The 25,595-nt window shown below is 35.5% G+C and overlaps 3 protein-coding genes across 8 annotated transcripts; 2 read left to right on the top strand and 1 right to left on the bottom strand.

Moving 5' to 3' along the window:
- The first annotated feature begins 1,002 nt into the window (after nucleotides 1-1,002).
- On the top strand, nucleotides 1,003-3,294 carry LOC115452513. The gene has a single exon (XM_030181064.2). The coding sequence runs from the start codon at nucleotides 1,257-1,259 to the stop codon at nucleotides 1,923-1,925; it is 669 nt and encodes a 222-aa protein (XP_030036924.1). The 5' UTR covers nucleotides 1,003-1,256; the 3' UTR covers nucleotides 1,926-3,294.
- Nucleotides 3,295-5,363: 2,069 nt separating this feature from the next.
- LOC115452514 (PRKCA-binding protein) lies at nucleotides 5,364-14,327 on the top strand. Of its 6 annotated transcripts, XM_037444659.1 has the most exons (13): nucleotides 5,364-5,522; nucleotides 6,328-6,458; nucleotides 6,971-7,024; nucleotides 7,095-7,154; nucleotides 8,065-8,163; nucleotides 9,265-9,376; nucleotides 9,832-9,960; nucleotides 10,346-10,578; nucleotides 11,070-11,244; nucleotides 11,826-12,019; nucleotides 12,621-12,773; nucleotides 13,035-13,137; nucleotides 13,789-14,327. In XM_037444659.1, the coding sequence occupies exons 2-13, from the start codon at nucleotides 6,367-6,369 to the stop codon at nucleotides 14,137-14,139; spliced, it is 1,755 nt and encodes a 584-aa protein (XP_037300556.1). In that variant the 5' UTR covers nucleotides 5,364-5,522; nucleotides 6,328-6,366; the 3' UTR covers nucleotides 14,140-14,327. The 6 variants fall into 6 exon arrangements, with proteins under 6 accessions (XP_037300556.1, XP_037300570.1, XP_037300574.1 ...); XM_037444666.1 differs by lacking the exon at nucleotides 6,328-6,458 and having other exon boundaries at nucleotides 5,386-5,522; XM_037444663.1 differs by lacking the exon at nucleotides 5,364-5,522 and having other exon boundaries at nucleotides 6,049-6,458.
- A 4,717-nt stretch (nucleotides 14,328-19,044) lies between these two features.
- Nucleotides 19,045-25,456, bottom strand: LOC115452512 (charged multivesicular body protein 4b). The gene is made up of 5 exons (XM_037444052.1): nucleotides 25,145-25,456; nucleotides 23,190-23,367; nucleotides 22,602-22,752; nucleotides 21,817-21,931; nucleotides 19,045-21,338 (listed from the first exon to the last, which is right to left on the bottom strand). Exons 1-5 carry the CDS (start codon nucleotides 25,323-25,325, stop codon nucleotides 21,295-21,297), a joined length of 669 nt encoding a protein of 222 aa, XP_037299949.1. The 5' UTR covers nucleotides 25,326-25,456; the 3' UTR covers nucleotides 19,045-21,294.
- Nucleotides 25,457-25,595: the final 139 nt, after the last annotated feature.

Below are 25,595 nucleotides of genomic sequence, written 5' to 3'. Positions count from 1 at the left end.
GTTTCAAAAATACGGAGACAATCGCATCTCTAATTTATTAAAACATTGTAATAAGACATATTTTTTTAACGACTCACTAATTTTGTTAACCTCTTTGACTTATGCAATTAGAGACGAAAAAGTAATTTTATTGATTGACAGTTGGCCTCAAAATGGCGATAGCTCAATGACGCTTCTTGTGGCACAAAATTGTTCATAATAAATATTTTTAATCATTAGTCTCAGGCATTAGTTTAGTAAATAACAATTTGTGGATTTGTTTGTAACGTCAAAAATTAAATGAGAGTCAAACACAGTAAAGCGGCGATAGCCTAGTTGGGTATGGAACGGACTGCAGAGACGAATGTTCGCAAATTCAAAACCTAAAGGCACACGCACACACCTATGATTTTGCTTATTTATTGATATTACTTGCTTTAGCGGTGAAGGAAAACATCGTGAGAAAACCTGCATACTGGAGAAGTTCTCTATAGGAATTTTGAGGGTGTGTGAAGTTTACCAATCCGTACTAAGCCAGCGTGATGGACTAAGGCCTAATCCCTCTCAGTGTAGTGAACGCCCGTGCCCAGCAGTGGGACAGTATATGATACAGGGCTGATATTATTATTATATTATATAGAGCGATAGTGGCGCCATCTATCATTACATCGAGGAAGTATTAGACAAGGAGGGAGGTCGACTGCTGTCAATATAAGGACCGGCCGAACGACGAGAGCTCAGTCTTGTACATGTAGCGGAGGTACTTTTATTCAGCGAGATTAAAATTACAATAGAAAATCTTAGTCTAAATTTTCTCGGAACTTATATCTAAATTTATCTTAAATTATAAATAAATTATATCTAGTCTTATACTAAATTCATAATTAAAAATCATATGTACAAACCTTAATATTTAATAACAATAATCATATTGAAATAATATTTGTAATCTCGCATTTTATAATTGTAAAAATAATTAGCGTCAACGAACAGCCGAACGGGTCAACGCAATTTTTACACTTTCATCAGGTTATCGGTACTGTCTCACCGCCATCGACCGTTTCACACGTTGGCCTGAGGCAATACCGATACCTGACATCACAGCCGAGACCGTGGCGAAGGCACTCCTGAGTGAGTTGATCGCTCGCTTCGGATGCCCGGTTAAGATAGTGACCGACAGAGGACGACAGTTTGAGTCATCTTTGTTTAAGGTGCTGTCACAGACCATAGGCTTTGCCCATAAGCGCACGACGGCCTACCACCCTGCATCTAACGGCATGGTGGAAAGATTCCACAGGCAGCTCAAAGCTGCCATAACCTGCCATGCCGATAGCAGTTGGGTGGAGTCACTCCCGTTAGTGCTGCTTGGGATCAGGACAGCCTACAAAGATGACCTCGGGACGTCGTCCGCTGAGTTGGTCTATGGGGAGTCGTTACGCCTTCCAGGGGATTTTTTCCTACCGCCTCAGGACGAGCCCTACGACATGACGGACTATGCAGCTCGTTTGCGTTCGATGGTAAGTAGGGTCACACCTCCTCCAGCGTCACGTCATTGCAGTCACCGATCCCCATTTGTGTTTAGGGACCTGGCTACATCTTCCCACGTCTTCCTGCGCGATGACACTGTAGCCGGTTCCCTAAAACCTGCTTACACAGGACCCCATGAAGTCCTACAGCGAGGTGATAAGGTGTTTAAGATCGTGTTGAACGGTAAGACTGTCACAGTGTCTATAGATAGGCTAAAACCCGCCTATCTGTTGCGCGATACACATTCACACACCGACAACACACAACCTCACACTTCACAAACAAAGGTCACTACATCACACACCAACAGTGACACTCCTCCATGCACACCACATCAACGTCACCTCGGTACCGAAGACAACACCAAAACTACGAGGGCGGGACGTAGAGTAAGATTTTCCGACTATTATCGCCCGTAGGACGGTCTCAAGGGGGGGGGGGGTGTAGCGGAGCTACTTTTATTCAGCGAGATTAAAATTACAATAGAAAATCTTAGTCTAAATTTTCTCGGAACTTATATCTAAATTTATCTTAAATTATAAATAAATTATATCTAGTCTTATACTAAATTCATAATTAAAAATCATATGTACAAACCTTAATATTTAATAACAATAATCATATTGAAATAATATTTGTAATCTCGCATTTTATAATTGTAAAAATAATTAGCGTCAACGAACAGCCGAACGGGTCAACGCAATTTTTATATTAGATAGTTAGCGGATGACGCAGTGACCCGACCGGCTGAGCGGTAGCCGAGCGTGGCCGAACGTTCGCTTTCGGGCGCCGTTCGGCTCCTGGGCCTGGCCCGCCGCGCCGAGCGACGGCCAGCGCGGCGCATGCGCATGCGTTTTCGGAAGGAACAATTAGTCAGCGCTAATTCGGTTCCGACGCGAGACGCTTATCGCTTGACGCCTTACATTTTTTCTTGTGCCCAGCTAATTCGTAGCTGCTTAATTTTGTGTTCGCTTCTTTCCTATTTGTTACTATCTGTACTTTCGCTCTCTTCTCCTTCTATTTTTGTGTTGTGGAAAATAAACTCTTTTGTGAACGTAATACGGACTGATTTTATTTAACGACCCGGCAACGTTTAACGGACTTACGATCATCATACACACTTCCCACATACATATATTATAATTCTCTTTGGTCTTGTACGAGTATTGTAGAAGTCTTCAGCAGTCTTGTTTCGACGCTAGAACTGAGCACATTGTGTATTCCGCTAGTGTTACTATGCAATAAATTGTTAGTGAAGTAAATAAGTGTTTCAATAATTGAATAACTGTCTGAATAATTAAATATAGACCGGTGATACTTTGCCGATCATGTAAAAAAATATAACCAAGTAATTAGTTTTCACTCCGACATATACAAAGTAATTACGTTAATCAATGCAGTACTTCTCTGCTTATTTTTAGCTATAATGATAACTATAAGTGAAGTCTTGTTATTGGCTTTCAGTCAACTAGTTTAGTGTTACTTAAGTTTTTATAGCTGTAAGTCTTCCATACCTTAAATAAAAATAAAAATAAAATAATAAGAAGCCTACTTTGAGGGCACCATTATTGCTTTTTCGTTTTTAAGCTAACGTTGTTAGTGCAAGAAAGTTCCATATTTTACAAATAGTGCCAAGGTTTTTTACTTTCCTGGCCAGGCCATAAAACGTTTTCTTGATAAGTCTCCACAACTCAGGGACGTTGTAGCTAATGAAAACAACTGGGCTTATTAATATGCTATATGACAGAGTGGTAGACTAAGGTTTAAACCTTCTTAGTAGTAGAGAACGCCCATGTCCAGCAGTGGGCAGGGTATATGGTTTCTTATGTTTACGCGAATGTTAGACTTTGCAGCCTTCATGGTCCCCCCCGTGACCATGAAGGCTGCAAAGTCTTCGAAACATCGGGAGAAAATAAAATACTAACACCGCAATAGAATCCGAAAATTAGTTTAATTTCAATTTCAAAGGGTATATGGTGTGTGTCGCGTTCCAGGATCAGCCTGTGTATATTTGGTTCCAACAAGCCTGCATAATTGTGTCGACTGTCGAGGGGTGACCATCTCTTGTCAGGCGACATTATATTGGACTTCACTCCACTTACGTCACGTGCACGTCACATACTAGTGCCCGTACAAAAAAATACGATCATATGATAAGACAACAAAAATATAATAGTACGAGATCCCACTGCAGAATTAGTGCACTCATCGAGTACATGTTAAAAACTACATTCTTACACATATTTATGCTTAGAAGAATATATATCTACTAGGTTGCCTATTAAAACTTGGCCGCAAATATTTTTAATTAAATTATTGTTAATTGATTTTTCTCAAAACATTTCATTCATTTGTTTTTCAAATAAAATAGCGTCAACGTCAGCGATCAACAGAAAAAATTCAGCTTTAATTTGATGTATAGCTAATAAATATACCTTATGAACGAGTAAATGTATCATAGTCATACCTGCTTACACCTGGCTGCGAAGAGGTGGGGCCAAGTGCGCAACGGCAACCGTGGTTTTTCAGAGTCTTTATGTGTATTGTCATGAAGTGGACGATATTTTATTTGAAAAATTAATTAAAAATATTTGCGGCCAAGTTTTAATAGGCAACCTAGTAGATATATATTCTTCTAAGCATAAATATGTGTAAGAATGTAGTTTTTAACATATACCCGATGAGCGCACTAATTCTGCAGCGGGATCATAGACTATAAAAGTCACATTGCCAATTCTGTTCCTTAAAAATGGTAATAATAATCTGCCTAATACATTCACTTGTAAATAACATTAACATGAACATTGGGAAACGGTTCTATTAATAAAACTATGAAAATTAACATATTATTTTATTGAGAAAGCAATTTGGCATCGTCATCTTCAAGGCAACTGAGGTAACTAAAATTGGGTGTATTGCCACACTCCGGGTACTGTATATACCTTAAATATCACACAATATGCGCGGCGCTACTCTAGCTGCCGACATCGGGCGCCTCCGGAAATATTCGGCTATACAGACGGGCCGAAGCGAAGCTGTATTAGCCGGAATTATTCTATTATTCTCTTTGCTTGGACATGGTCAAATTTTTCCTAAATTTGTAGGTTGCGCGAATAGAGTAATTTATATAGTAAAAAAGGGGTTTCAATGTTTTAGAATAGGTTATAGCTATCGTATCATAGAATAGAAGTTTCTTGACCGTCCTTTTTTGATGGAAACTGCTTTCCGAACAAATAACTTTTGGCGGAATCTAAATAATGTTCAATAAATGGATTCAAAACAATTATTATATTTCATCCATAATTCTGAGTAGCATTATAGCCGCTTCCTTACTCCTTCAAGGGTACAGGGCTATGATAAATGTCTACGCTTTGCCTCATCAATTCAATAAAGGATTCCAATCTCACTTTTTATAAGCATAACGTGCTTATAAAAATTTGTTCTCATTGGTCCATTTTTGAGATAGATCGAAAAAGCAATTAGAATCGTTTATTGAAAACGGCGGTACGACGGATCAATAATAATAATGATAAGTAGTAATATTCCTATACCTCGTCTGAGCATGCGCAATGGCGAAGCAACTCTCGCCTGTGATGACATATGTACGAATTCTTTGGCAGATATTCACAAAACGTTTGTCAAATATATGTAATTACTCCGTCTAAATGGGGTTCCTGTGATAGCCAGATGTCTTTTAACCTACATGATAATTTTGAATATTAAAATTAAAATATCGAGTCGGCAACAAACCTTAATTATTTTCCGGTATTATAAAGGACTCTATCTTATTAGGACTTATGCTAGGTTCCTTTGCCTCTGAAAAATATATTTCAAATGATGCCTTCTGATTGGTGGAAAGCGGTTGTTTTGCCGACAAAACTACCAATAACAGTGGCGCAAGAAAATCAATATTTCTAACAATTTGACAACACGTCTTTTGGTATCGTTTTAAATTAAATTAATAAGAAAATGATGCTCGAATATGATGACGATTTCTTTTTTGAAGAGGATAAAATGTAAGTTATTTATGTGTGATAATGTTTGCTTTTTATATTTTTGTTTTCATTTTAATTTCATCTTATTGGTATCCTGTGTTTTATAGTAAGTCAAAATAAATATAATATATTATTATATTAATGATATAAGCAGTAAAATAAGTTAAGTATAGTTTGCCAACTTTGAATAAATCTAATTGGTACATATACCAAAATTATTTTCTCGCAATTACATACTTTAAATCCTGGGTACCAAAATGATCATTGTACTGCGCACTCGAAACTCTATATTATGACATGATTTATTTAATTTTTATTTATAAATAAAGTCCGAATAAAATAAATCCCTTCTGTACTAATATCATCCAAATATATACCTAGTAAAAGCCATTGATGGCAGAATCAATTTGTATTCATAAATGCAATTTATATTCAATTTAGAATTTTATCAGCAAACATTATGATTAGAACCTTCTTTCTTATTCTGAAGATAAAAGACGACCAAGAATTTCTAAGAGATGGTCAATTTCAATGGTAGAGGATATAGTGCTACCAATAGAATATTAGTAATGGTAATCTCCACCATTTCATATAAACAGTAGCAACACCATTCATAAATTTCAAATATTTAGCAAAACAAAGTCCTTCTTTACGCTCGTCAAAAGAAGTTTTCTTTGTCATTTTTTATTAGTTACAATAAAAAATTCTTTTTTAAACTAATTCCAAATAAATTCCAACATAAGTTTATTGTTGTGAAACCACGTCACAGAGTTTCGTGCGCGCAAATCAATATTGTTATCAGTTGCAACATCCTTTTGTGTTTCAGTTTATCTGTTTAGCTTGGAGTAGTGTGAGCTTTGTTTAAATGTGGCAGCAGGGCAGTGATTATTTTATTTTCAACGACCCGAGAATAGACCCTTCGTACGTCATGGCGCATAACGCTTTTGAAGACAAAATGTAATTTTTCTTTTTATGTGTTTTGAGACGGAATTATGTGTATTGTCTATGATAAAGGTAACAAATGTTAAATACTGGTATCAGCTATATTTTTTCGATATTTGAATTTATTTGTTTTTGTGTATCGGGTATGAAGATGATGATAATCAAATTTCCGGTTCAAGATTGTTTTCGTTATTTGAATTGAGAATAGATTTTTAAATACAATAATGGATCCCTTGACGGCCCTCTTAAATTTCAAATCGTTTCATGAAAACAATTTAAAGAAAATTTCAATATATCATGCTTTAAACTACATACTTTAAATTTTAATACAAAAATAAAATATGTTTTTGCATGACAACATTAAAAATAAATAAATAACATGCAGGGTGGGCCATGTTAGAAACCGGGCTAACTTCGGTCACACTACCTTATAAAAATAAAGTCTTATGATTATGTACTTACCAAACTAAATGGTTTAAAGTTTTGAGTGTTACAATGCATTATTGAAACCTTTTTTTTTTATTTAGCAAATCCACGGACGATTTATCGCATAATGCCTTATTAACGCAAATCGATGAAAAGTAAGTTTTTTATTAAAAAAAATATAATACCGATTTTTAATTTTTTTTTAATTAAACGTCTTTTATTCAGTGCCACAATTACATTTGAAGAAGCGTTGAAACAAGTTGATGAAATTCAAATTTTCGAAGAGTAAGTATGAACATTCCTTTTAAAAGGGTTTTCGGCTTAAGTACGATAACATTTCTACAATCTTACCCTTACTTTTCTGTCTAGTAAACACTTGTATCCTTCACATTTACGCAAATACGTTGAAAACCTGACTTTCTGACTAATGTTTCACAGTAGATTTTTGCATGAACGTGATCCTTATCACATTTTATGTAGGACGACTCAGTTTGCCACATGCACGATACAATATAATGTTAACACATACAACAATCACTAATTGATGGAGCCATCAGCCAAGATGTCATTAAATTATTGTATTTTAGACTTTAAACGAGGCTTAATGAGAGTGTTTACCTCCGAGTAGACGGTTTGGTTGTACCCCGCTAATAATCCATAGGAGGAGGATGCCGATGACCAACAGGCGGACTGCTTGCTTATTTGCCTACTAAATCCTAAATAGGGTATTTGACTTATTTTTTATGGCTTTTATAAAATGAGTACGTCCTATAAATTCTAAAACAGAAAAAAACATTGAAATCTGATGAAAAATCTAGAAGTTATAAGCCATTGAAATTTGGTAGAAGACTGAGTGTCAAAAAAACAAAAGAGACGTAATAGTTGCATGTGACGTCAGCGGGCATGACGATGCGTGCGAATGAAAGAGATGGAGCGATATCCCCACTGCTGCACGTAGCAATATTTGAAATTGAATTACTGCCTCATTTCTTGTCGAATTTTAATGCTGTTTTCACAGAAGGATTTCTTTTTTGTACTAATTCCTGTTACATATACCAAAAGTGCACAAAATTAAACATAGTCAAATACCTTATTGTGACTCATTCTAAATGCTTTAGTAATGGGTGGCTCTATCTGAATAATAATTGACTAACAGTTATAGTTGCTGTCTTTCTAAAAATAAATTTCAACACAGGAAACTGAACAATGAAATATCAGATGGGAATGTCAGCCCGGACTGCATTTACAATGATTTGCGACAAGAGAGATACATGATATACCGGCAAGATCTTATGTGAGTTTATTTAAAATATAGTATGTGTTTTAAGTAATCCTCGTAGCGTAAAATGTTTTAAACGAAATACCTAGTAAATAAAAAAATATATATTTAGTTTAGCCATAATAATTATTTTGTTTTTCATAAAATTTTCATAGTAATGTGACATTCTAACCTAACCTAACCTAACCATTTTAAAAGCTAGTTATAAATAAAGTTTTGCACAATATTGTATTGACACTTTATATTTTCAGATGCAGGTTGTAGTGCAGCTAATTCACGTGTGAACTTTAGTTTAAATATGCTAGATAAATAAATATTTAAAAATAATTAGCGTTTTATTTTCTAGTCCTAAAGCTTGATATTAATGCTAGAAAATATTTAATATTGTGTGCATAATTTTCTATTGGAAAATTATAATAAATATAATTACATTGCTTTTATAGCCTCCGACGTATGACATTACGTCGGACGTATCCAGAGAGAAGTTACGATTTATTTTTCATTTTTATTTGTCGTTCTGTCTGTACCTCGTGGCTGCCAAACTCATGAACCGTTTTAATAATAAAATATACAGGGACCAAGATCTACAACATCCAAGCCTTAACACAAGACTACTGTCCTCAAAGAGTACAATAAGAATCGGACTGATAGATCGTAATCAAAATGTATAAAAAAAAATATACCTACCTATTACTGAATTTTCACACAAATCATTTTTGAAGATGGAAAATCTTTGCATTTACAGACATTTATTTTTTATTTACCCAATTTACCAAAAGTATAATTTTGCTTATAAACCAAAACAAATACATAACTCTTAGGTTGTCAAATTGAGATCTTGGGATAAAAACTATACCTCGGTACCTACACTAGACACGGCCTGTATCGTAGGCGACCGATTTACATACCGTATTACATATAATAAATTGCGAAACATCAATGCAAGGTTTTATAAAAACTTAACTTATATAAAAAAGCGTCGACAGATAAACCAAAAATTTGAACTTATATTAAACTGTATTGTAAGATCGTATTGTTTTATCGACATAAAAAAAAGCGTTATCGAATCTCAAATAGAATAGTCAAACATTAAACAATAATGATGACTATTTTCAGGGGGATGACAGTAACGTCAGGGAGCGTGTCGTTGAATAAAGACGACAAGAACTTGATAGGAATCAGCATCGGTGGAGGGGCGCCACTGTGTCCATGTCTTTACATTGTCCAGGTAATTTGCTTTGATGTTTTTCTATAATAGCTTAAGTTATAAAATGATCCCACTGCACCTGATCGAAAGGGGAGTGGGGTGCAATAATCTATATATATATATATATATATATATATAAAAATGAATCCCTATTTCCCTTGATCACGCCATCACGCGTCAACGGCTGGACCGATTTCACTATATTTTTTGTCGTGTTTGTTATTGTCAGGAGAAGGTTATTATGAAAGAAAAAAAAACAAAAAATTGCGCGGAAAATTAGTAAAATTTAAGAAAAATTAACGACAATATTAATTTTACATAACTGTCAGTGGTTTGAAATAACTGTCGGCGATCGACAGAATGCGCGCGTGCATCCATAGTTAAAACCGGAGGTCTGTCGGGTCAGCTAGTTTATGTTATAAAAATGCCCTCAATATTTGTCCAGCTAAGTGTAACCGAGAAATGATCTCTTTCAGATATTCGACAACACGCCAGCATCAAGAGAAGGAACGTTACAAAGCGGCGATGAGCTGGTGGGTGTCAACGGCCAGACCGTAAAGGGAAAGACGAAAGTGGAAGTCGCTAAAATGATACAGTCTGCTAAGGTATGTTTAAATAAGTAATAAACATAACTAAGACGCTATACAAGAAATCATACTTAATGATAATCCACGGTGATAATCAACTACTAAGTAATTTGAAATATCATACACGCCTTTTATTCTCAAAGAGGAGGTGGTTGCGCAACTGGTATGCTCATTTTTAACTGGTGAACTCCGTCCTATTATGTCTAAAAAGGTCTATCGCCATAACGTCCAAATCCGAAACTCAGAGCTGATATCATAAAACCCAATATCACTGCTCGACTCAGAATTTGCATCCAAAATCTCAGAGCAGAAGTCCTACCACACAATGCAACTACGCCACCAAAGTAAATTCAAACACAATAAAAAAGGTGCCCTAACAATAACATAATATTTTTGTTCTTAGGACGAAGTAACAATAAACTACAACAAGTTACACGCGGACCCGAAGCAGGGGAAGTCCCTGGATATAATAATGAAGAAGATGAAACACAGGCTAGTGGAGAACATGTCTTCAGGGGCAGCTGATGCTCTGGGCTTGTCTAGAGCTATACTTTGCAACGACACTCTTGTCGCCAAACTAGATGAGCTGAGAGAAACTGAGAGCACTTATAAGAGACTTGTAGAACATTCAAAAAGGTAAGCATTGATAGCTTTACTACAATTTTAAAATAGATTACTTCGATGAGATGAGGTCATCAGTTGGGCATCTGTTAGTAAGAACAAACATATACTATTGCATGTAGTCCATATGGGTAGTTGGAAACTGTGGATTAAATAGTAGCAACACCATCCAGATCTATAAAACTGCAAACAAATATTGCACTAGTTATCTGGACTTTTAATGTTAAGTCACATAATTTCATGTAGAAATACTAGGTTCTGTGGTCCTGAACCATGGTTCTTGTTTAGACAATTTATCTATAGGCATTCCACATTAACCCCACTGCACCTGATGATAAGTGGAGTAGGGTCCAAATAGAATGTCCACTGATGAGAGATGGTTGCCCCTTGTAAGTCGACACAATTATACCACCCTGTTTAAAACCAGTTATCCAAAGGCTAATCCCAATATCCGATATCCGACCACCAACTCAATTGAATTCATCCAAATGTGTTCTTACTTTCAGAATGTTGAAATCCTACTTCGATCTACTCCAAACATACAAAGCAATGGGAGACATCTTCGCTGGTATAGGGGTGAAGGAGCCACAAGCGAGGGCTTCCGAGGCATTCTCGAGGTTCGGACAGTACCACAGGCAACTGGAGCGCGATGGTATCAAGATGTTGAAGACTTTAAAACCCGTAAGTGAGAGGTTATGCTTTTTGTTACGCAGATGTGATAGACAAGTTGTAGGGCCAATTTTGTATAATTGTAAAATGTAGGTCTATGTTACAACTTTAACCTTTCCGACGACCAACACCTTAGTCCGACCGTGACCATGAGGGCTGCAGTCTTCGAAACGTCGAGATAAAATAAAAATAAAAAACCGCAACACAATCCGAAAACTGGTTATATTTCGAATGCGTAGAGTTTTTTTTATGTATAGAGATCGTAAGCGTACTCTAGTTTATTTTCTTAGTTTTTCGTTGCCTTTTTTATCGTTGCTCGGTAAAGTAGCTTCACTGCACGTGATGGTAAGTGGAGTGGGGTCCAATAGAATGTTGACTGACGAGAGATGATTACCCCTCGACAGTCGACACAATTATGCGGATCTGTTGGAGCCGGATACAAGCGATAATACGAAGCTGATCCCGGAAGGCACGCAGCACACTTACATGGGCCACTATAGCAGGTTTTAACGCCTTATGTAAGGTGGTCGTTATCCCGGCGAATATAAAATATATCCGACCAATAGCAAAGCCTAATAAAATTCTGTCAACAGATTTTATCAGACATGGGAACATATTTAAACAAAGCCATTCCTGACACCAAACTGACCATTAGAAAATACGCCGATACGAAATTCGAGTATTTGTCGTACTGCCTCAAAGTTAAAGAGATGGATGATGAAGAATATGGATACAATGCTCTACAGGAACCTCTGTATAGAGTGGAGACTGGGAATTATGAGTACAGGTATATACCGTATATACTGTCTTACAGTTAGGCTCGGAACTCCTTTACTGAAAGAGTTTAACCATCGACCACGCTTACTTTTTTTTTCGCGGAGATAAAATGCTTTATCGCCACTTGGAGGATGAGTGGAACGGTTACGTCGGTGCTGAATAGTAGAGGAGGCCCGATCCCAGTAATAATAATAATATCAGCCCTGTATTATTTACTGTCCCACTGTTGGGCACGGGCCGCCTCTACTACTGTGAGAGATTGGGCCTTAGTCCACCACGCTAGCCTAGTGCGGGTTGATAGACTTCACACAACCTCGAAAATTCCTAATAGAGAATTTCTCAGGTATGCAGGTTTCCTCACGATGTTTTCCTTCACCGTTAAACCAAGCGATAAATTCACAAAGAATACACACATGATTTTTAGAAAAGTCAGAGGTGTGTGCCGTTGGGATTTGACCCTGCGGACATTCGTCTCGCAGTCCGTTCCAAAACCAACTAGGCTATCGCTGCTTTTTTCCGCCGATTCTAGTAGTGGGATAATATATATTAAAGGCTTGCTATCATAACAATCCGAAGAAGAAATGATTACCCAACAATAACCTTTCTTTTAGATTGATTCTGCGATGTCGCCAAGACGCGAGGGCTCGATTCGCTCGTCTCAGATCTGATGTTCTCGTGAAACTGGAGTTATTGGAAAATAAAAAGGCACAGGACGTGGCGTATCAGCTGAGGAAGTTTATTCAGGGTCTTTCCGTGTATCACAAGTAAGAGCATTGTAAATTTTACTATCCATTAGGTTACCTTTAAAGATTTAGCTGTAGTATGTGTATGGTAGCTAGCCTGTTAGCTATGGTAAGTGCTCACCGATTTTTAAACACCCGCAGTTCCAGAAAAGTATTGCATTAGTACCTTTAATGGTTCTTGAGTCTTTAACAATTCTAAATCCAAAATTGTTGGAGAATTGTATGTCTACCAATGACCTTCCTAATGAAGTTTGTCATCCTCAACATTATTTCTATTTACAGCGAAACAGTGGAACAACTCAAGGAAAATTCGACGCTCTTTCCGGTTGAAGTTGATTTATCGCAAAACGCTTTCCAATACAAATCTACCGGACAAATTATACAGGTTCTTATGCTATATATTTCTTGTAAGACTTTATTTAATAATTTTCTTCATAGATAAACCTCGAAACCCCCAATTGAAGTAGGTATATATTTTGGGTTAGTTTATTTTGATTAGTATGTCATGAGCTCTTGATTTTTATTTTTATTCATGGTCTGGTTAGTGTAGGATACACAAAAAAAATATCGAAGCTATGTTTTCTTTGTATCATCATCAGCCGCAGTTCGTACTCTACTGAACATGGGTCTTATTTGTATATTCTAATCAAAGTGTAAACATTACCAGTCAATACTATCTTATGGATATGAATTATTGGTATAAAACGAATAATGTACTACAAAATATACTGAACAACAAGGGCGACGCCAAGGGGGGCCAGGGACGAGCAGCCGCCTCCCCTCTAGAGGTTATAAAAACTCAAATTAATTCAGCGATTCTATTCCTAATATTACATACGCTCAACTACGATCTGCGCTGTTATTGTTAAAGGAGAGAGGGAGTGGGAGAGGATTATGTGCTCTAGACTTTACCTACAATGCATGCTTTTCTCATTCTCCATATCAACTTGCCCTCCCTGGGCCAAGTTGGCGACGCTCTTCCTAAACAAAAGTCCAAAGCAATAAAAAAAATTTACTAAAAATATCATATTCCCAGGACAACCCTGACGATGACGAAGAAATAGAATACGGGAAAGAAATCCAAGAATACCACGACATTGAAAAAGAGCCGAAACAAATCAACAGACGTCAGACAAAGGATGTAGACTCCACTGAATCGTCAGAACAACTGTTACCAGGCATTGACACTGTTGACCTCAACGCGTCAGATGCACCTGACGATGACAGGTCTAATCTGACGTTGCTGACGGAATTAGGTCTAGCTGATACAGCTATGCCAATGGATAATGAGTTCGGAGAGTTCCAAAATGGACTGAATTTTGCGAAGAAAAATGACGTAGATGATGTTTTTGATAATTTGTTAAGTGGTTTGAGTATGAATAACTAAATGTATGTTGTAAAATGACTTTTATTTGTAACAAGCTAATGCTGTACAAAGCTAAGTGAACTTTGCTATTATATTAGTAATGGTAGGTATAATAAAACAATAATTACGTCAAAATATTATATTTTACACTTATTTTGTAAAATTATATTACACGTCAGTCTTCCAACCAATAAACTCCTTGTTTTATCTTTGATATTTTCGTTGCTCATAAATAAACGGTGTATTAGATAACCTGAACATTTACGTAAGACCCTATTGGCCTCTTAAACATAGAGTCCAGTCATATAGTCATTAACGGTAGGCAAATGAGATATTATTTAACATAAAGAAATGAGACCAGATTAAAAATCTGTGCTTTACGAGAATAGATGTGATCGATTAGATGATACACATAGTTTTTACAAAGCTATCTATCATTTGTCATTAATTATTTTTTATGAATTCCTACGCTTACTCTAAAAAAATAATTACCTGCCATAAATCTTAACTTATGATAATATTAAAACATCAATAGTACTTTATAAGTTAAACAGAAAAATAACAAACCTTGGGGACACCATTTTTGTTTTTTCGTTTTAAAGTTAATGTCAATATAAGAAATCAAGTCCATATTTTGCGAGAATATGGCGTTTTTTATTTTTTTGATTAGTGTGCTGAGAATGTGGGTAAAAAAACGCCCCTCTGTCTCTTTTTATTGGGATTGCTTGAGACTAACATGCGACTAACGTCAATCACAAACATCAAAATTAAACATTGACTACGAGTCGCGTTTTTTGGATATTTTAAGGGCCGGCGCAGACAATTTTTTACTGTCAAACTATTATCGACATTGTTTTCATTGAAATAATATTCAAAATCAATTAACACAACAATGTAATGCAATTTATTAAGCCCTAAGGGGGCTATTTATATTTGTCAAACGAATATATTCCCGTAATTATTTATTTATAATCTATTGTACTTTTCATAATGGTCACTCATTCTACGAACAGGCCACGGTACTGAATCAAAAGCCACAACAACGTCACTCCCAGTCAGACTCTTAGCTTTCTCCAAATAGTATTTCACAGCATCTTTCTTCCCATGTATATGGTTTAATCTATCTTGTATCCTCGGAATGATGCTCAGAAAGTCCAATTGCTTGATCTTGTCCAAGTCTATGTTTTCAGTAATCTTGTGGAGGGTTTGTGATGCGTGATCTGAAACGGTTTGGAGTTTTAGTGTCGCCATCTGTTGGATTTTATTTAAATCCAGTGTGGCGTTTGTGGAGACTATGAAGAGGGATATCTGTTGAGAAAAGATATTAGAGTTTTATACTCGTCTTTAAATAAACGTGACGAGAAATATGTCAGACATGTTGCACGGTAAATTTTTTATAAAAGAACTCCTGACTGGTAAAATCTTTTTATCCATAATTTATTCTTGGATACTAATTTTCTGTTTTCTACCTCTATTCCTGTGTCGCAGTACGTAATATATACATTATATAACTATATGTTACACCATAAAGACGATCTATACTAATAACTACTGAATTAAATAACTGATATCTATAAAATTTAAATTAAACTCTAACACAATGTATTAGGGATCGACGAATCTCTACACTTTTGTAAAGGTTTTTAAATTAAGTGGTCCACCATTAATTCCTATTCTTTACAATGATTATATCTTAATAGTTTCTATTTTCACGAAAAGAACAATTAATTTAAATATACTAATATCAAGGGGATAATTAATTAATTGTTACTCACCAATACAATAGTTTTCATCGTGTAATGTGTTGGCAACTGAGCCCGCGTGTCCAACTGAAGTTAGATTTAAAGACGCGGTTGCAGAATCTGAGTGGCGGTTGGCGGTTTATTCTGATGTTTCGATACTATTATAACTAACAAAATACATTGATATAAAACTATTTTACGAATTTTATCACGGTTTTATATTTAATTTTCTTTCAACGTTTCGAAAAATTTGCAGCCTTTGAAAGTTTGTAAAATAATTTTATTTCAATGTCTAACATTCGCGTAAATATGAGAAATCATTATTTCAATTCAATGGAGAAAAATTATTCCAAAATATTGGGGCGACAGTTTTTCGTTTTAAAGTTAACGTCAGTACCACAATTCTGTTTCATGTTTTATAATATGGCGAAGTGTTTCAATTACTCTCGAATTTTTAATGCTGTTTTCACAAAAAGATAAAATTAATTCATAATATTTTCTATTCGTGTAATATCAAGAACATAAAATACACATATAAACAAATTATAAACGAGAAAGTTAGTAAAAATGATTAGATGTTTGTTAGAAGTAAACATAGCATGTTGCAAGCATCCATCGACCTCCTGCAACATTTATTAGGTCATCTGTCCGCTTGTGGCAAGGATTGTCAAAACCCCCCAAAAACCAGTCTAACATTTAGTCAGAACAAATTAAGAACGCTACCCGAAATATACGTATGTCTTTATCTAAAATAAATTATAACCCTTGAAGTTTAATAAAAAAAATCAATAGGGGACCGGCCTATGCTTGATTTTGTACATTATTCTATATGCAATGGATTTTAATACAAAAAAGAAGCACGTCTGCGAAAACAGCATAAAAATTGGTTTAAAAATGAGCGAGTAATTCATATTTAAAATATTGTAACGTGCAGAAGTGGGCACGATGTGGGGATATCGCTTCATCTCTTTTTTTCGCACGCGTCGTAATTCCCGATGACGTCACATGTGCATATTTTGTCTCTTTTCTGTTTCTTGTTAACTACCCCTTCCACCGAAATTCAAAGACTTATAACTTGTTGATTTTTTACCGGATTTTAATAATTCCTTTTGTGTTATAATTTATATAACGTAAATATTTGATAATAGTAAAGAACAAAAATGAGTCCGGTACCCCATTATCAAGCACAAAAAGTTAAAGATAATTTGATTTCTTTTACTAGTTTAGCTGCTTTTGCACCAACTGTATTTATCCTAAGTATTATAATAAACAATAAACTATCATAGCTAACAGAATACACCCGCGAGGGAAAGCTAGGCATTAGTTATTCATAATATGTCCAAATTCAAGTCACATACACTCACCTAAAGAATAGTGAGTGTGACAATGATTTATTGTACACATATTACTTAATAATTGATTACATACGTTACGAGTGAGATCCGCGATTAATTCAGGCCAGAGGTAACCTAAACCTCTTTTTCTCATAGACTACTGCCAACAATGTGCTAGTTTTGGTGGACCATTTTTTTTGATTTTGCGGAGAAAATGCGAGAAGCGACTAGACAGTTATGTTGGGGTCACCGCCTTACGACCCCTATCAATTTTATCTGCCTACATTGATAGATGAAGTCGACATTTTAATTCTGTACTATCAAAACAGCTAAATCTTCCTGGACCCCCGCTAAAGAATTGTAAACCCACATTTTTTGATCACACCATCGTAGATCCCTGTCAAGTCTCCCATGGTCTCCTGGGGGTCCACCTGGTCCACTTTTGGAATCAATGATTTAGGCTAAGGGATACGTATAAAAAAGTGAGTAAAAATACTTATGTAGTCTGACAAGGAAAAATAAACCTGCTTTACGATGAAACGATGTTGTCAGTACAAAGATTAATTGACTGCCTCGGTGGCGTAGTTGTACTACATGCAGAGTTCGAATACCGGGCGGGCAGTGATATCTGTTTTTTTTTTTCTCAGTATCGAAGTCTAGAATTTGTGCCCGATATGTCGATAGACTCGCCCATCACATAGGACGGAACACACTTGGCGTAAAGTGGGTACCCTGGTTGCGCCTCTCCATACCCCTTCGAGGATAACTGCTTGATGTGTGTGTGCGTGTTTGTGTGTGTAAGATTAATTTTCTATCACCGTGTCTTTAACTTTTCAATTATCAAATATGAATTTCTTAAACACTGCTTAGTTATAAGTATACCCTTCTAATCAATTTCGTACTTGTGAAAGTAAAGATTTCACCTTCGAACACCTGAATATGTTTCTAAATTATAGATAAGCAGCATCTCGACATAAGCTTTCAAACAAAAATAACCGTGTCAAAAACAGTCCATTCGTTTAGGAGCTGCGATACCACAGACAAATATACAGACACAGACACACACACCTTAAACTTATCAACACCTCTCTTTTTTCGTAGTGATGTAAATAGAAGAGTATACTGAATAAAGATTTCAAGGGTTCCGAGCGTCTAAAGCGGTCACCCAAAAGTCCGGTGTATTTGTATTCTAGTTGACCCTTGACAGACTAAAAACGTAGGGTCTTGGTTAAATAAAAATAAAAAACAAATTAAGATTAGCTAGATTTTAGCAACCAAAAAGCTATGAAAAATAATTGAAATTGCAGTCATTAATCTATACTATTACATATAGCTGAAGAGTTTGTTTGTTTGTTTGAACGCGCTAATCTCAGGAGCGGAGCAGTAATGGCTAATCTCAGGAACTACCGGTTTGAACTGAAAAATTCGTTTTGTGTTGGATAGACCTTTATTTGTGGAGTGCTATAGGCTGTATATCATCACGCTATGACCAATAGGAGCGGAACAGTAATGAAACATGTTGCAAAAACTGAGACAATTTATTAGTTTTGATAGCTTCCATTGCGTGCGCTGCGTAAACGGTTAAAGTTATGGAACAATGATGTATGACGGGATTGTTCCTCTTAAAAAGTTCTAAAAAATATATTATAAAACAAAGTCCCCCGCTGCATCTGTCTGCCTGAACGTGTTAAACTCATAAACTACCCAACGTAATAAGATGAAATTTGGTATGGAGACAGTTTAAGACTGGGAAGAACATAGGCTCCCGGGAAACTACTACTTTTATAACGGAAAACTTTATAACGCGGGCGGAGCCGCGAGCAAAAGCTAGTCAAAAATAAAACAAATAATTCTTAAAATAAAAATTTATTAAACCATATGCACAAATTATTACAGCTTAAAAATACTTATATATATATGCGCTCAGTGCTGTCCGTATATAACCGCTTAATGGAAGAATGCCCTATTAATTTAAATAAGTGAAGAATTACTATTGATAGTTACCTCCTTTTGAGGTTACATATGTGGATGTAAGTATTCCATAGTACAAGTCAGTGGAGAAAGGTGAAATTTTCCAAAAGGGAACCCGACATAACATATATGTACTTACATGCATGAATGCGGTCTACAAATCTAATGATAATTAGATTCCAGATAAAGGCAAGCCGGCAGGAATCTGGTTATTTATTTATTTATTTATTTAAGGACCTCCTACGAAGGATACGCGGCATATAATAAAGACAATGTCGTAGCATTTGTACAATTAGCAATGTGACGTGCCTCTTCAATTATAGGAGCATGCATGTTATATGAACATTCGCCACTGCTGCAAGTACTTACATATAGGTCTCATACAATCTGATGGTGAGCAAGCCATAAATATCCAACATCAGAGGAATAACTGCCGATCTTTGAAATTGAACAAGCTCGCTTCTCGAAGGTTCCTAACCGCGGTTTACAATATACCATTTAATCCTCGCTTCGATCCTGAGAATAGACCAATCATAATAAGCCATTTGTCTTGTTAAAAAATCTTTGTTCTGATTGGTCAATTTTCGCGAAGGATCGAAAGAGCGATTGGAATAGTTTATCGAAAATGGCAGTTAATACTATATGAGAGTACGTTGAAAGCTGTTTCTACATTTCACGAAGAAGAAAATTGCTAACAAATTGAACCGTTGAGAAACGCTGTGTGAGGTCGCTGGCGAGAGGTAGTTTTACATGACGCCAGTCGACACAATTATGTCGGCCTGTTTGAAACGGATATACACAGGCTGATCCCGGAACGCGACTTACGTGGGCTTTGAGTGGCCACGTAGTGGTTTGAGTCCTTCAGTCTTACTTATAAACTTGTTTTAGCGTTAAGAGATGGTTAAGAATTGCTTAAATAGCTGTCAAAAACATCACCGGTTTCCTAGTTTAAACCTTATTAAAAGGCAAGATGGTGGGTTTTGACTTACAGCTGATCGAGTAAATTTGTGTTTTAACTAAGCATAGCTTTGCGAATTTTTTATAAGTAAGACTGCTTGTTTACGGTGGTCGCTATCCGGGCGGATACAAATATCCTACCACCATAACATCGTGCGAGCTATTTGCTCGTTTCATTCTATGCTATTACACTGATAGTGATCTAGGCACGAAAGAAAGTGCTTCCTAATTGTAACTCCTCGCCATTTTTAATTAAACGACAGTATCTTTCCATTTGCCTTTTTTTCCTGTAATTTATCGGAGGTTTTGCTTCTGAGACTTTTTTTATGAATTCTATGACAATTTAAATTCCACGCGGAATTTTTTAACACACAAAAAATGTGATATTGTTAACTGATGAATTATCATAGTGAAATGTGCTAAATCATTAGACTATACTCGAAGATTTTAATTATTTCATATAGATTTTTCCTTTCAATATAACAACCAACAATTCGTGAATGTTTCCAACCGCGAATCTTTTGTAAAATTGCGTTTTTAATAAAAAAAAAATAATTGCAATCTCTTTTTTTTATTTCGGCCAAGCCATTGAAAATCTTTTATACTAATTTTTTTTTTGTGTACGCTTTTTTTTTGCATGACAAATGCCAACTATATTGTATGTAACTTAATGTTAGTGTAAAAAATAAATTCAAAACAAATCTGCCGTACGCATTCCGAATCCTATCAATATTTAGACTATATATAAGGCAGATTAAAGGGTCTCAAGCAATATTGACGTTAAATACATATTTATATTTCAGTTTGGCTTGACAGTGCTTATTTTTCAGAGATTCTACATTTTGAGCACACTAATCTTCGAATATTTGTAACCGATGTTTTATATCGACAATCGATTAGTATTGTGAAATTATCAGTATTATGTATCGATAGAAACACTGAAAAATGTCGATACTCAAGGCATTAATTCCTACCCTATATGTTTGAAGATACAGATAAAAATTCTGGTTCGAAGGACCATTTTTCAAACATCCATTCTAAACTAAAATAGCTCTTCAAATAGACTGTAAGCTAGAATCGTGTGATTTATCAATATGCACTGGCAAACAAAACTGATACTATACACAATTAACGCTACAAGTAAATATATCACATGTTGTAAAGGCGCGGATCTATGTCGCCCACGACTGCAGTTGGGCCAGTTCCTCATCGTCCTCTGCAAAAAAAAACATAGGTTTCAGTAAATAGAGTATATTTTCGTAAAGCCAACTTCACAATTTTCCAAAAATCACTCAAAACAGCAACCGTAAAAATGTATTAAAATTATTGGCAGAGTGGCATCCAAATAATATATTTAGTATTTATGAATTGACGAAAGACAATTATGTACTTATTACCGTCGATATATATGTACTACGTACTAGAGCTGGCGTTCCGTACACTCATTGTATTCGACTCAACTGTACTGCAATACGTACACCTGACTTTAGTATGATTTGAACATTGACAGCATGTCGTTATGTACGGAGTGGCGCTCATAATATAAGAACTCGAGTGTTAGTGTAAATCTGGATGTAAATATAAAATATTAGCCAAATGAGTAAAATTAATTTTTGGTCAGTATCAGTTAGTAGATCGAAATCAGCGAACAAATGCTAGTAATACATTCTCCAACCATGGGATCATGTACTCACCAGTCTGCTTGGACCTGCTCGGCTTGGGCTTGTCGTGCACCAGCTCGGAGGCGGGCACATCCGGCAGCTTGTCCGTCGGCACGTTGATGCCCAGCATCTCCTTGTCCAGATCCTCCTGGAGATATTAATGTTTGATATTTAATAAAAAAAAAGTTATTGATTAATTAAGTCTTTAATTGAACGTCGACTGATAAGCGGCGGTAGGAAGCCCACTGGGGGCCACTTTGATGGCTATGAAATGATGTCTGTTTTTGTTAAAAAAAAATTGAGAGCCGCTAATACTAAGCTGACACATTTACAGTACCCACACTTATACATTGTACAGTCAACAACAAAAGTAGCTGAACAAATTCAAAACTTCAAAACACTTTTACACCTTAACTTTAATCGAAATATGAATTTCTCTTTACTTTATCTAAAATGTAAACTTTTTGAAGTTTATTTTATTGCATACTATTAGAACCAGTATTTTTAAGTGATGCAGATACAAAGATACAAACAAAAATTCTAATAACCGTTGTTTTGCCTTCTGTTGGTCTTTTCTTCAATATCTATGTACAGACATTGGTTTATTACAATTTTTATATATGTAAAGATAAAGCAACTAGTGACCAAAATAGTTACATTAGTAAGAACGAATGAATAGTGGACCTTTATAAAATGAATGAACAAGTTATGAGGCCTTAGTATCTTTAGGCCAAAGTGAACATCTGTTGTAGATCGAACGAAAGAAAGAACGAACGAACGACCGAACGAAAGATTAAATGAACGAATGACAAACTAACCTGTTCAAGCTCCTCAAGCTCCCTCTCAAGCTCGTCCTCGTCGATATCGTTGGGGAACGCGACGTTGTTGCTGATTGCTTCGGTGATCTCGCGCGATATGTCGTGCTGTTCCGCTATGTCGTCCATTATGTCGTGTACCTTGTCCACGTCACTGGGGAAGTGGAGTTTATTAGTATTTTTAAAAGTTACAGATAGGCAATGATCTACACATTGTATACATCAATAAATGAATCCTATTTCCCTTACTCATAGAACTTGAGAATGACTTAACTGATTTCATTCATCTTTATTAAAAAAAATCTAATACTTTATATAAGGTTATTACGGAACAACAAATAAAAAATAGCTCAGAAAATAAGATCATTTCAGTAAACTCAACGACTACTTTAACTTCGCGCGTTTCAGTGACTCAGAAGTTATTTCATTTCATACACAGAGATTGGGAGGGAGAACTGAAATCCCAGGATCATTAACCCAAGCTCTTTTATACAAAAGCATTTGCAAAAGCACTTCAAAGATAATTTTCTTAACAAAAAACCTACATTCCCATATACAATAAACCATCCAAAATCTAAAATCAATACTAACATATCTTTATGGGCGAGCTTCATCGCGTTGGCCGCCTCCTTCATGGTGTTCAGTACTTGAGCGTTGGTGTTGGCGCCCTCAAGCGCTTCCCGCTGCGCCTCGATCTGCGTGAGCGTTCCATCGATCTGGGTAAGCTGCTTCTCGTAACGCTTCTTGCGCTTGAGTGCCGCGATTGCCGCTGGAAAATATAATTTGGAAAATTAGTGGAGATTCACAATAAGTATAATAGAGGCTATAAGGAGTCCTTGGCGGTCATTAGTGGCAGAGTAAACGAGGTGTTTAGGGGCTTCTTAGCACAGAAACTTTTAAATCCCTTCGTAGAGAGGAAACACAATGCCGCATCGCGCAGGGAAGAAAAACGTAAAAATAATTAATAATCATGGATATTTCTGCCTTTAAAATTTAATATGACGAAATTTTAAAGGCAGAAATATCCATGATTATTAATTATTTTTACGTTTTTCTTTCAACTGCGAGAACTAATCACTAACTAGACGTGAATTTAAATTCTTTACTTGCCAATACTTGTTTAGTTACCCAGATTAAAGGTGAAACAAAATGTATGAAAATGGACCTTGAGGTATCGCCTTAACAGAATTTGATTTTCACTTTGCATAAACATAAAAAAAAGAATCCCATTTTTTTCTGATTAAGTCATATAGCCATAAAAAGATTAAAATATAAGCAAATATTTTAATTTCGGTTTTAAGTCCATTAAATTTACATCCCTTGGGATAAACCACAAAATCAAAATAAAGAACCAACTGAACAGCCCTTAAAACTTTGCCTGCTGTCCGTAGCATGGTGGAATATCATTGGATAATTTATGAAACACCTATTTTCTTTACATCATAATATATGTGACAATAGGAAGTGCCAGAGTCATGCTAAGTAGCCATCCATAGCCTCTGCCCACCCCTTTGTGAGACAAGGTATATTCAGCGTCATAGCTGATAGTGATAGTGACATTTTCTTCTATCCACTTCAGTCACACTTTTTATCAACAAGTGTCAAGAAAAGGGGTAAACATACCTATGCTAACAAATAACATTATGATTATTAACAATAAGTGTATCAGACCAACTAATTACTTAATACATTTATAATAATATGATGGCGCAATAGGTAACTGTATGCAGTAACTTTATTTGTCACAAGATCTCTTATGACGCAAAGACAATGGACATTCATTTCCTAATACAAGTTCAGAGTAACAGGTTATAAGAACTGGTTGGATTATAAAGAAATAATTAGATGTATTCATTTTGAAATATGTGTAGTAAATATCGCTCTCTCTCTGTTACAAGGTCCAATGTTAATTTCTACTTATATTAGAATAATTAGAAAAGATTATTTCACGGTTCCCCTTTATTTATCTGTTGTGATTGTTGGAATTATTTACAAAAAAAATACATAGAATTATGTGATAAATATAATTCAATTTGTACAAAAAGAAATTACAACATAGAACCTTGTAATAGTAAGCCATCCATTACTAAAAATACTTGTTTTGTGTATTTTTCATTGTCTTTTCCTGCATTAAGATCAAATTAGATAGAACAATCTTCAGTTTTGAATAATATCATAGAAGATAATAATGTATAAACTATTGGACCGTCAACACACTGCAATGCATATACAGCAGTGTCAAAATCAATGTTTGAGAATATAAAACATTTTCAAAAGTAGGACAAAAGGTCAATCTGACTAGTAGCTAGATATTTGTTCCTGATAGTTTCCTATTGCCAACCAATTATCTCATAGAAAAATTTATATTGTTTATAGTCTTAGAAGTTTGTGCTTCCCACACGAAATGGGACTATTGAGCACACAGGCGTGATTAACGGAATCACAAACAGCATAACAAGGACGACAGCGAAACTACATAGCAATAAATACTGCGTCGCAAACACAATTTGATCCCAACAATGGACGAAATATATCGTTACACTCACCGCGCTTATTCTTTGTGCCATTCTTTCTTGCTGTTTGTATCTCTAGGTCGATTTTCTTTTCTAGAAACTCTTGTTTTTTGATGAGTAATTCCTCTGTCTCGCGTAATTTCTGTATCGCCTCATGTGTCGTGGGCCCTTTTTCCTCCTTTTTACCACCAAATATTTTCCCTAGGAAACTCATTTTTTGATATTATAATAACTTGAAATAGTAAATAATTCGCTTTATCGCAAAATTATTGAGTAATTACACATACGAAACGATAATTATTTCTTTTTGTAGACTATGCGTCATCCCATTGACAATCGGAACATATGGTTTTTGGTTTTTGCATTGAAAAAATCAAGAAACCCCCTTACGACATCCAACTTAAAATAAATGTGCAGTATACTCATATTTATTTAGTTTTTAATGGCAAATACAAAAGATATGTTGAAGAATTACTTAAAAATA

Source organism: Manduca sexta, chromosome 5 (assembly GCF_014839805.1).
Source record: "Manduca sexta isolate Smith_Timp_Sample1 chromosome 5, JHU_Msex_v1.0, whole genome shotgun sequence".
NCBI lineage: Eukaryota > Metazoa > Arthropoda > Insecta > Lepidoptera > Sphingidae > Manduca > Manduca sexta.
This window is presented reverse-complemented; position numbering and strand designations above follow the sequence as displayed.

What these genes read in the sequence shown, in the direction of transcription:
- LOC115452513 (XM_030181064.2), top strand. Translation starts at nt 1,257, where the DNA reads ATGGTGGAAAGATTCCACAGGCAGCTCAAAGCTGCCATAACCTGCCAT.
- LOC115452514 (XM_037444659.1), top strand. Translation starts at nt 6,367, where the DNA reads ATGTGGCAGCAGGGCAGTGATTATTTTATTTTCAACGACCCGAGAATA. An exon ending in AAATGATACAGTCTGCTAAG is followed by an intron (nt 9,961 to 10,345) that starts GTATGTTTAAAT and finishes TTTTGTTCTTAG; the next exon opens with GACGAAGTAACAATAAACTA. An exon ending in CTACCGGACAAATTATACAG is followed by an intron (nt 13,138 to 13,788) that starts GTTCTTATGCTA and finishes TCATATTCCCAG; the next exon opens with GACAACCCTGACGATGACGA.
- LOC115452512 (XM_037444052.1), bottom strand. Translation starts at nt 25,325, where the DNA reads ATGAGTTTCCTAGGGAAAATATTTGGTGGTAAAAAGGAGGAAAAAGGG. An exon ending in TGGCACAAAGAATAAGCGCG is followed by an intron (nt 23,368 to 25,144) that starts GTGAGTGTAACG and finishes TATATTTTCCAG; the next exon opens with CGGCAATCGCGGCACTCAAG. An exon ending in GAGCAGGTCCAAGCAGACTG is followed by an intron (nt 21,339 to 21,816) that starts GTGAGTACATGA and finishes TTTTTTTTGCAG; the next exon opens with AGGACGATGAGGAACTGGCC.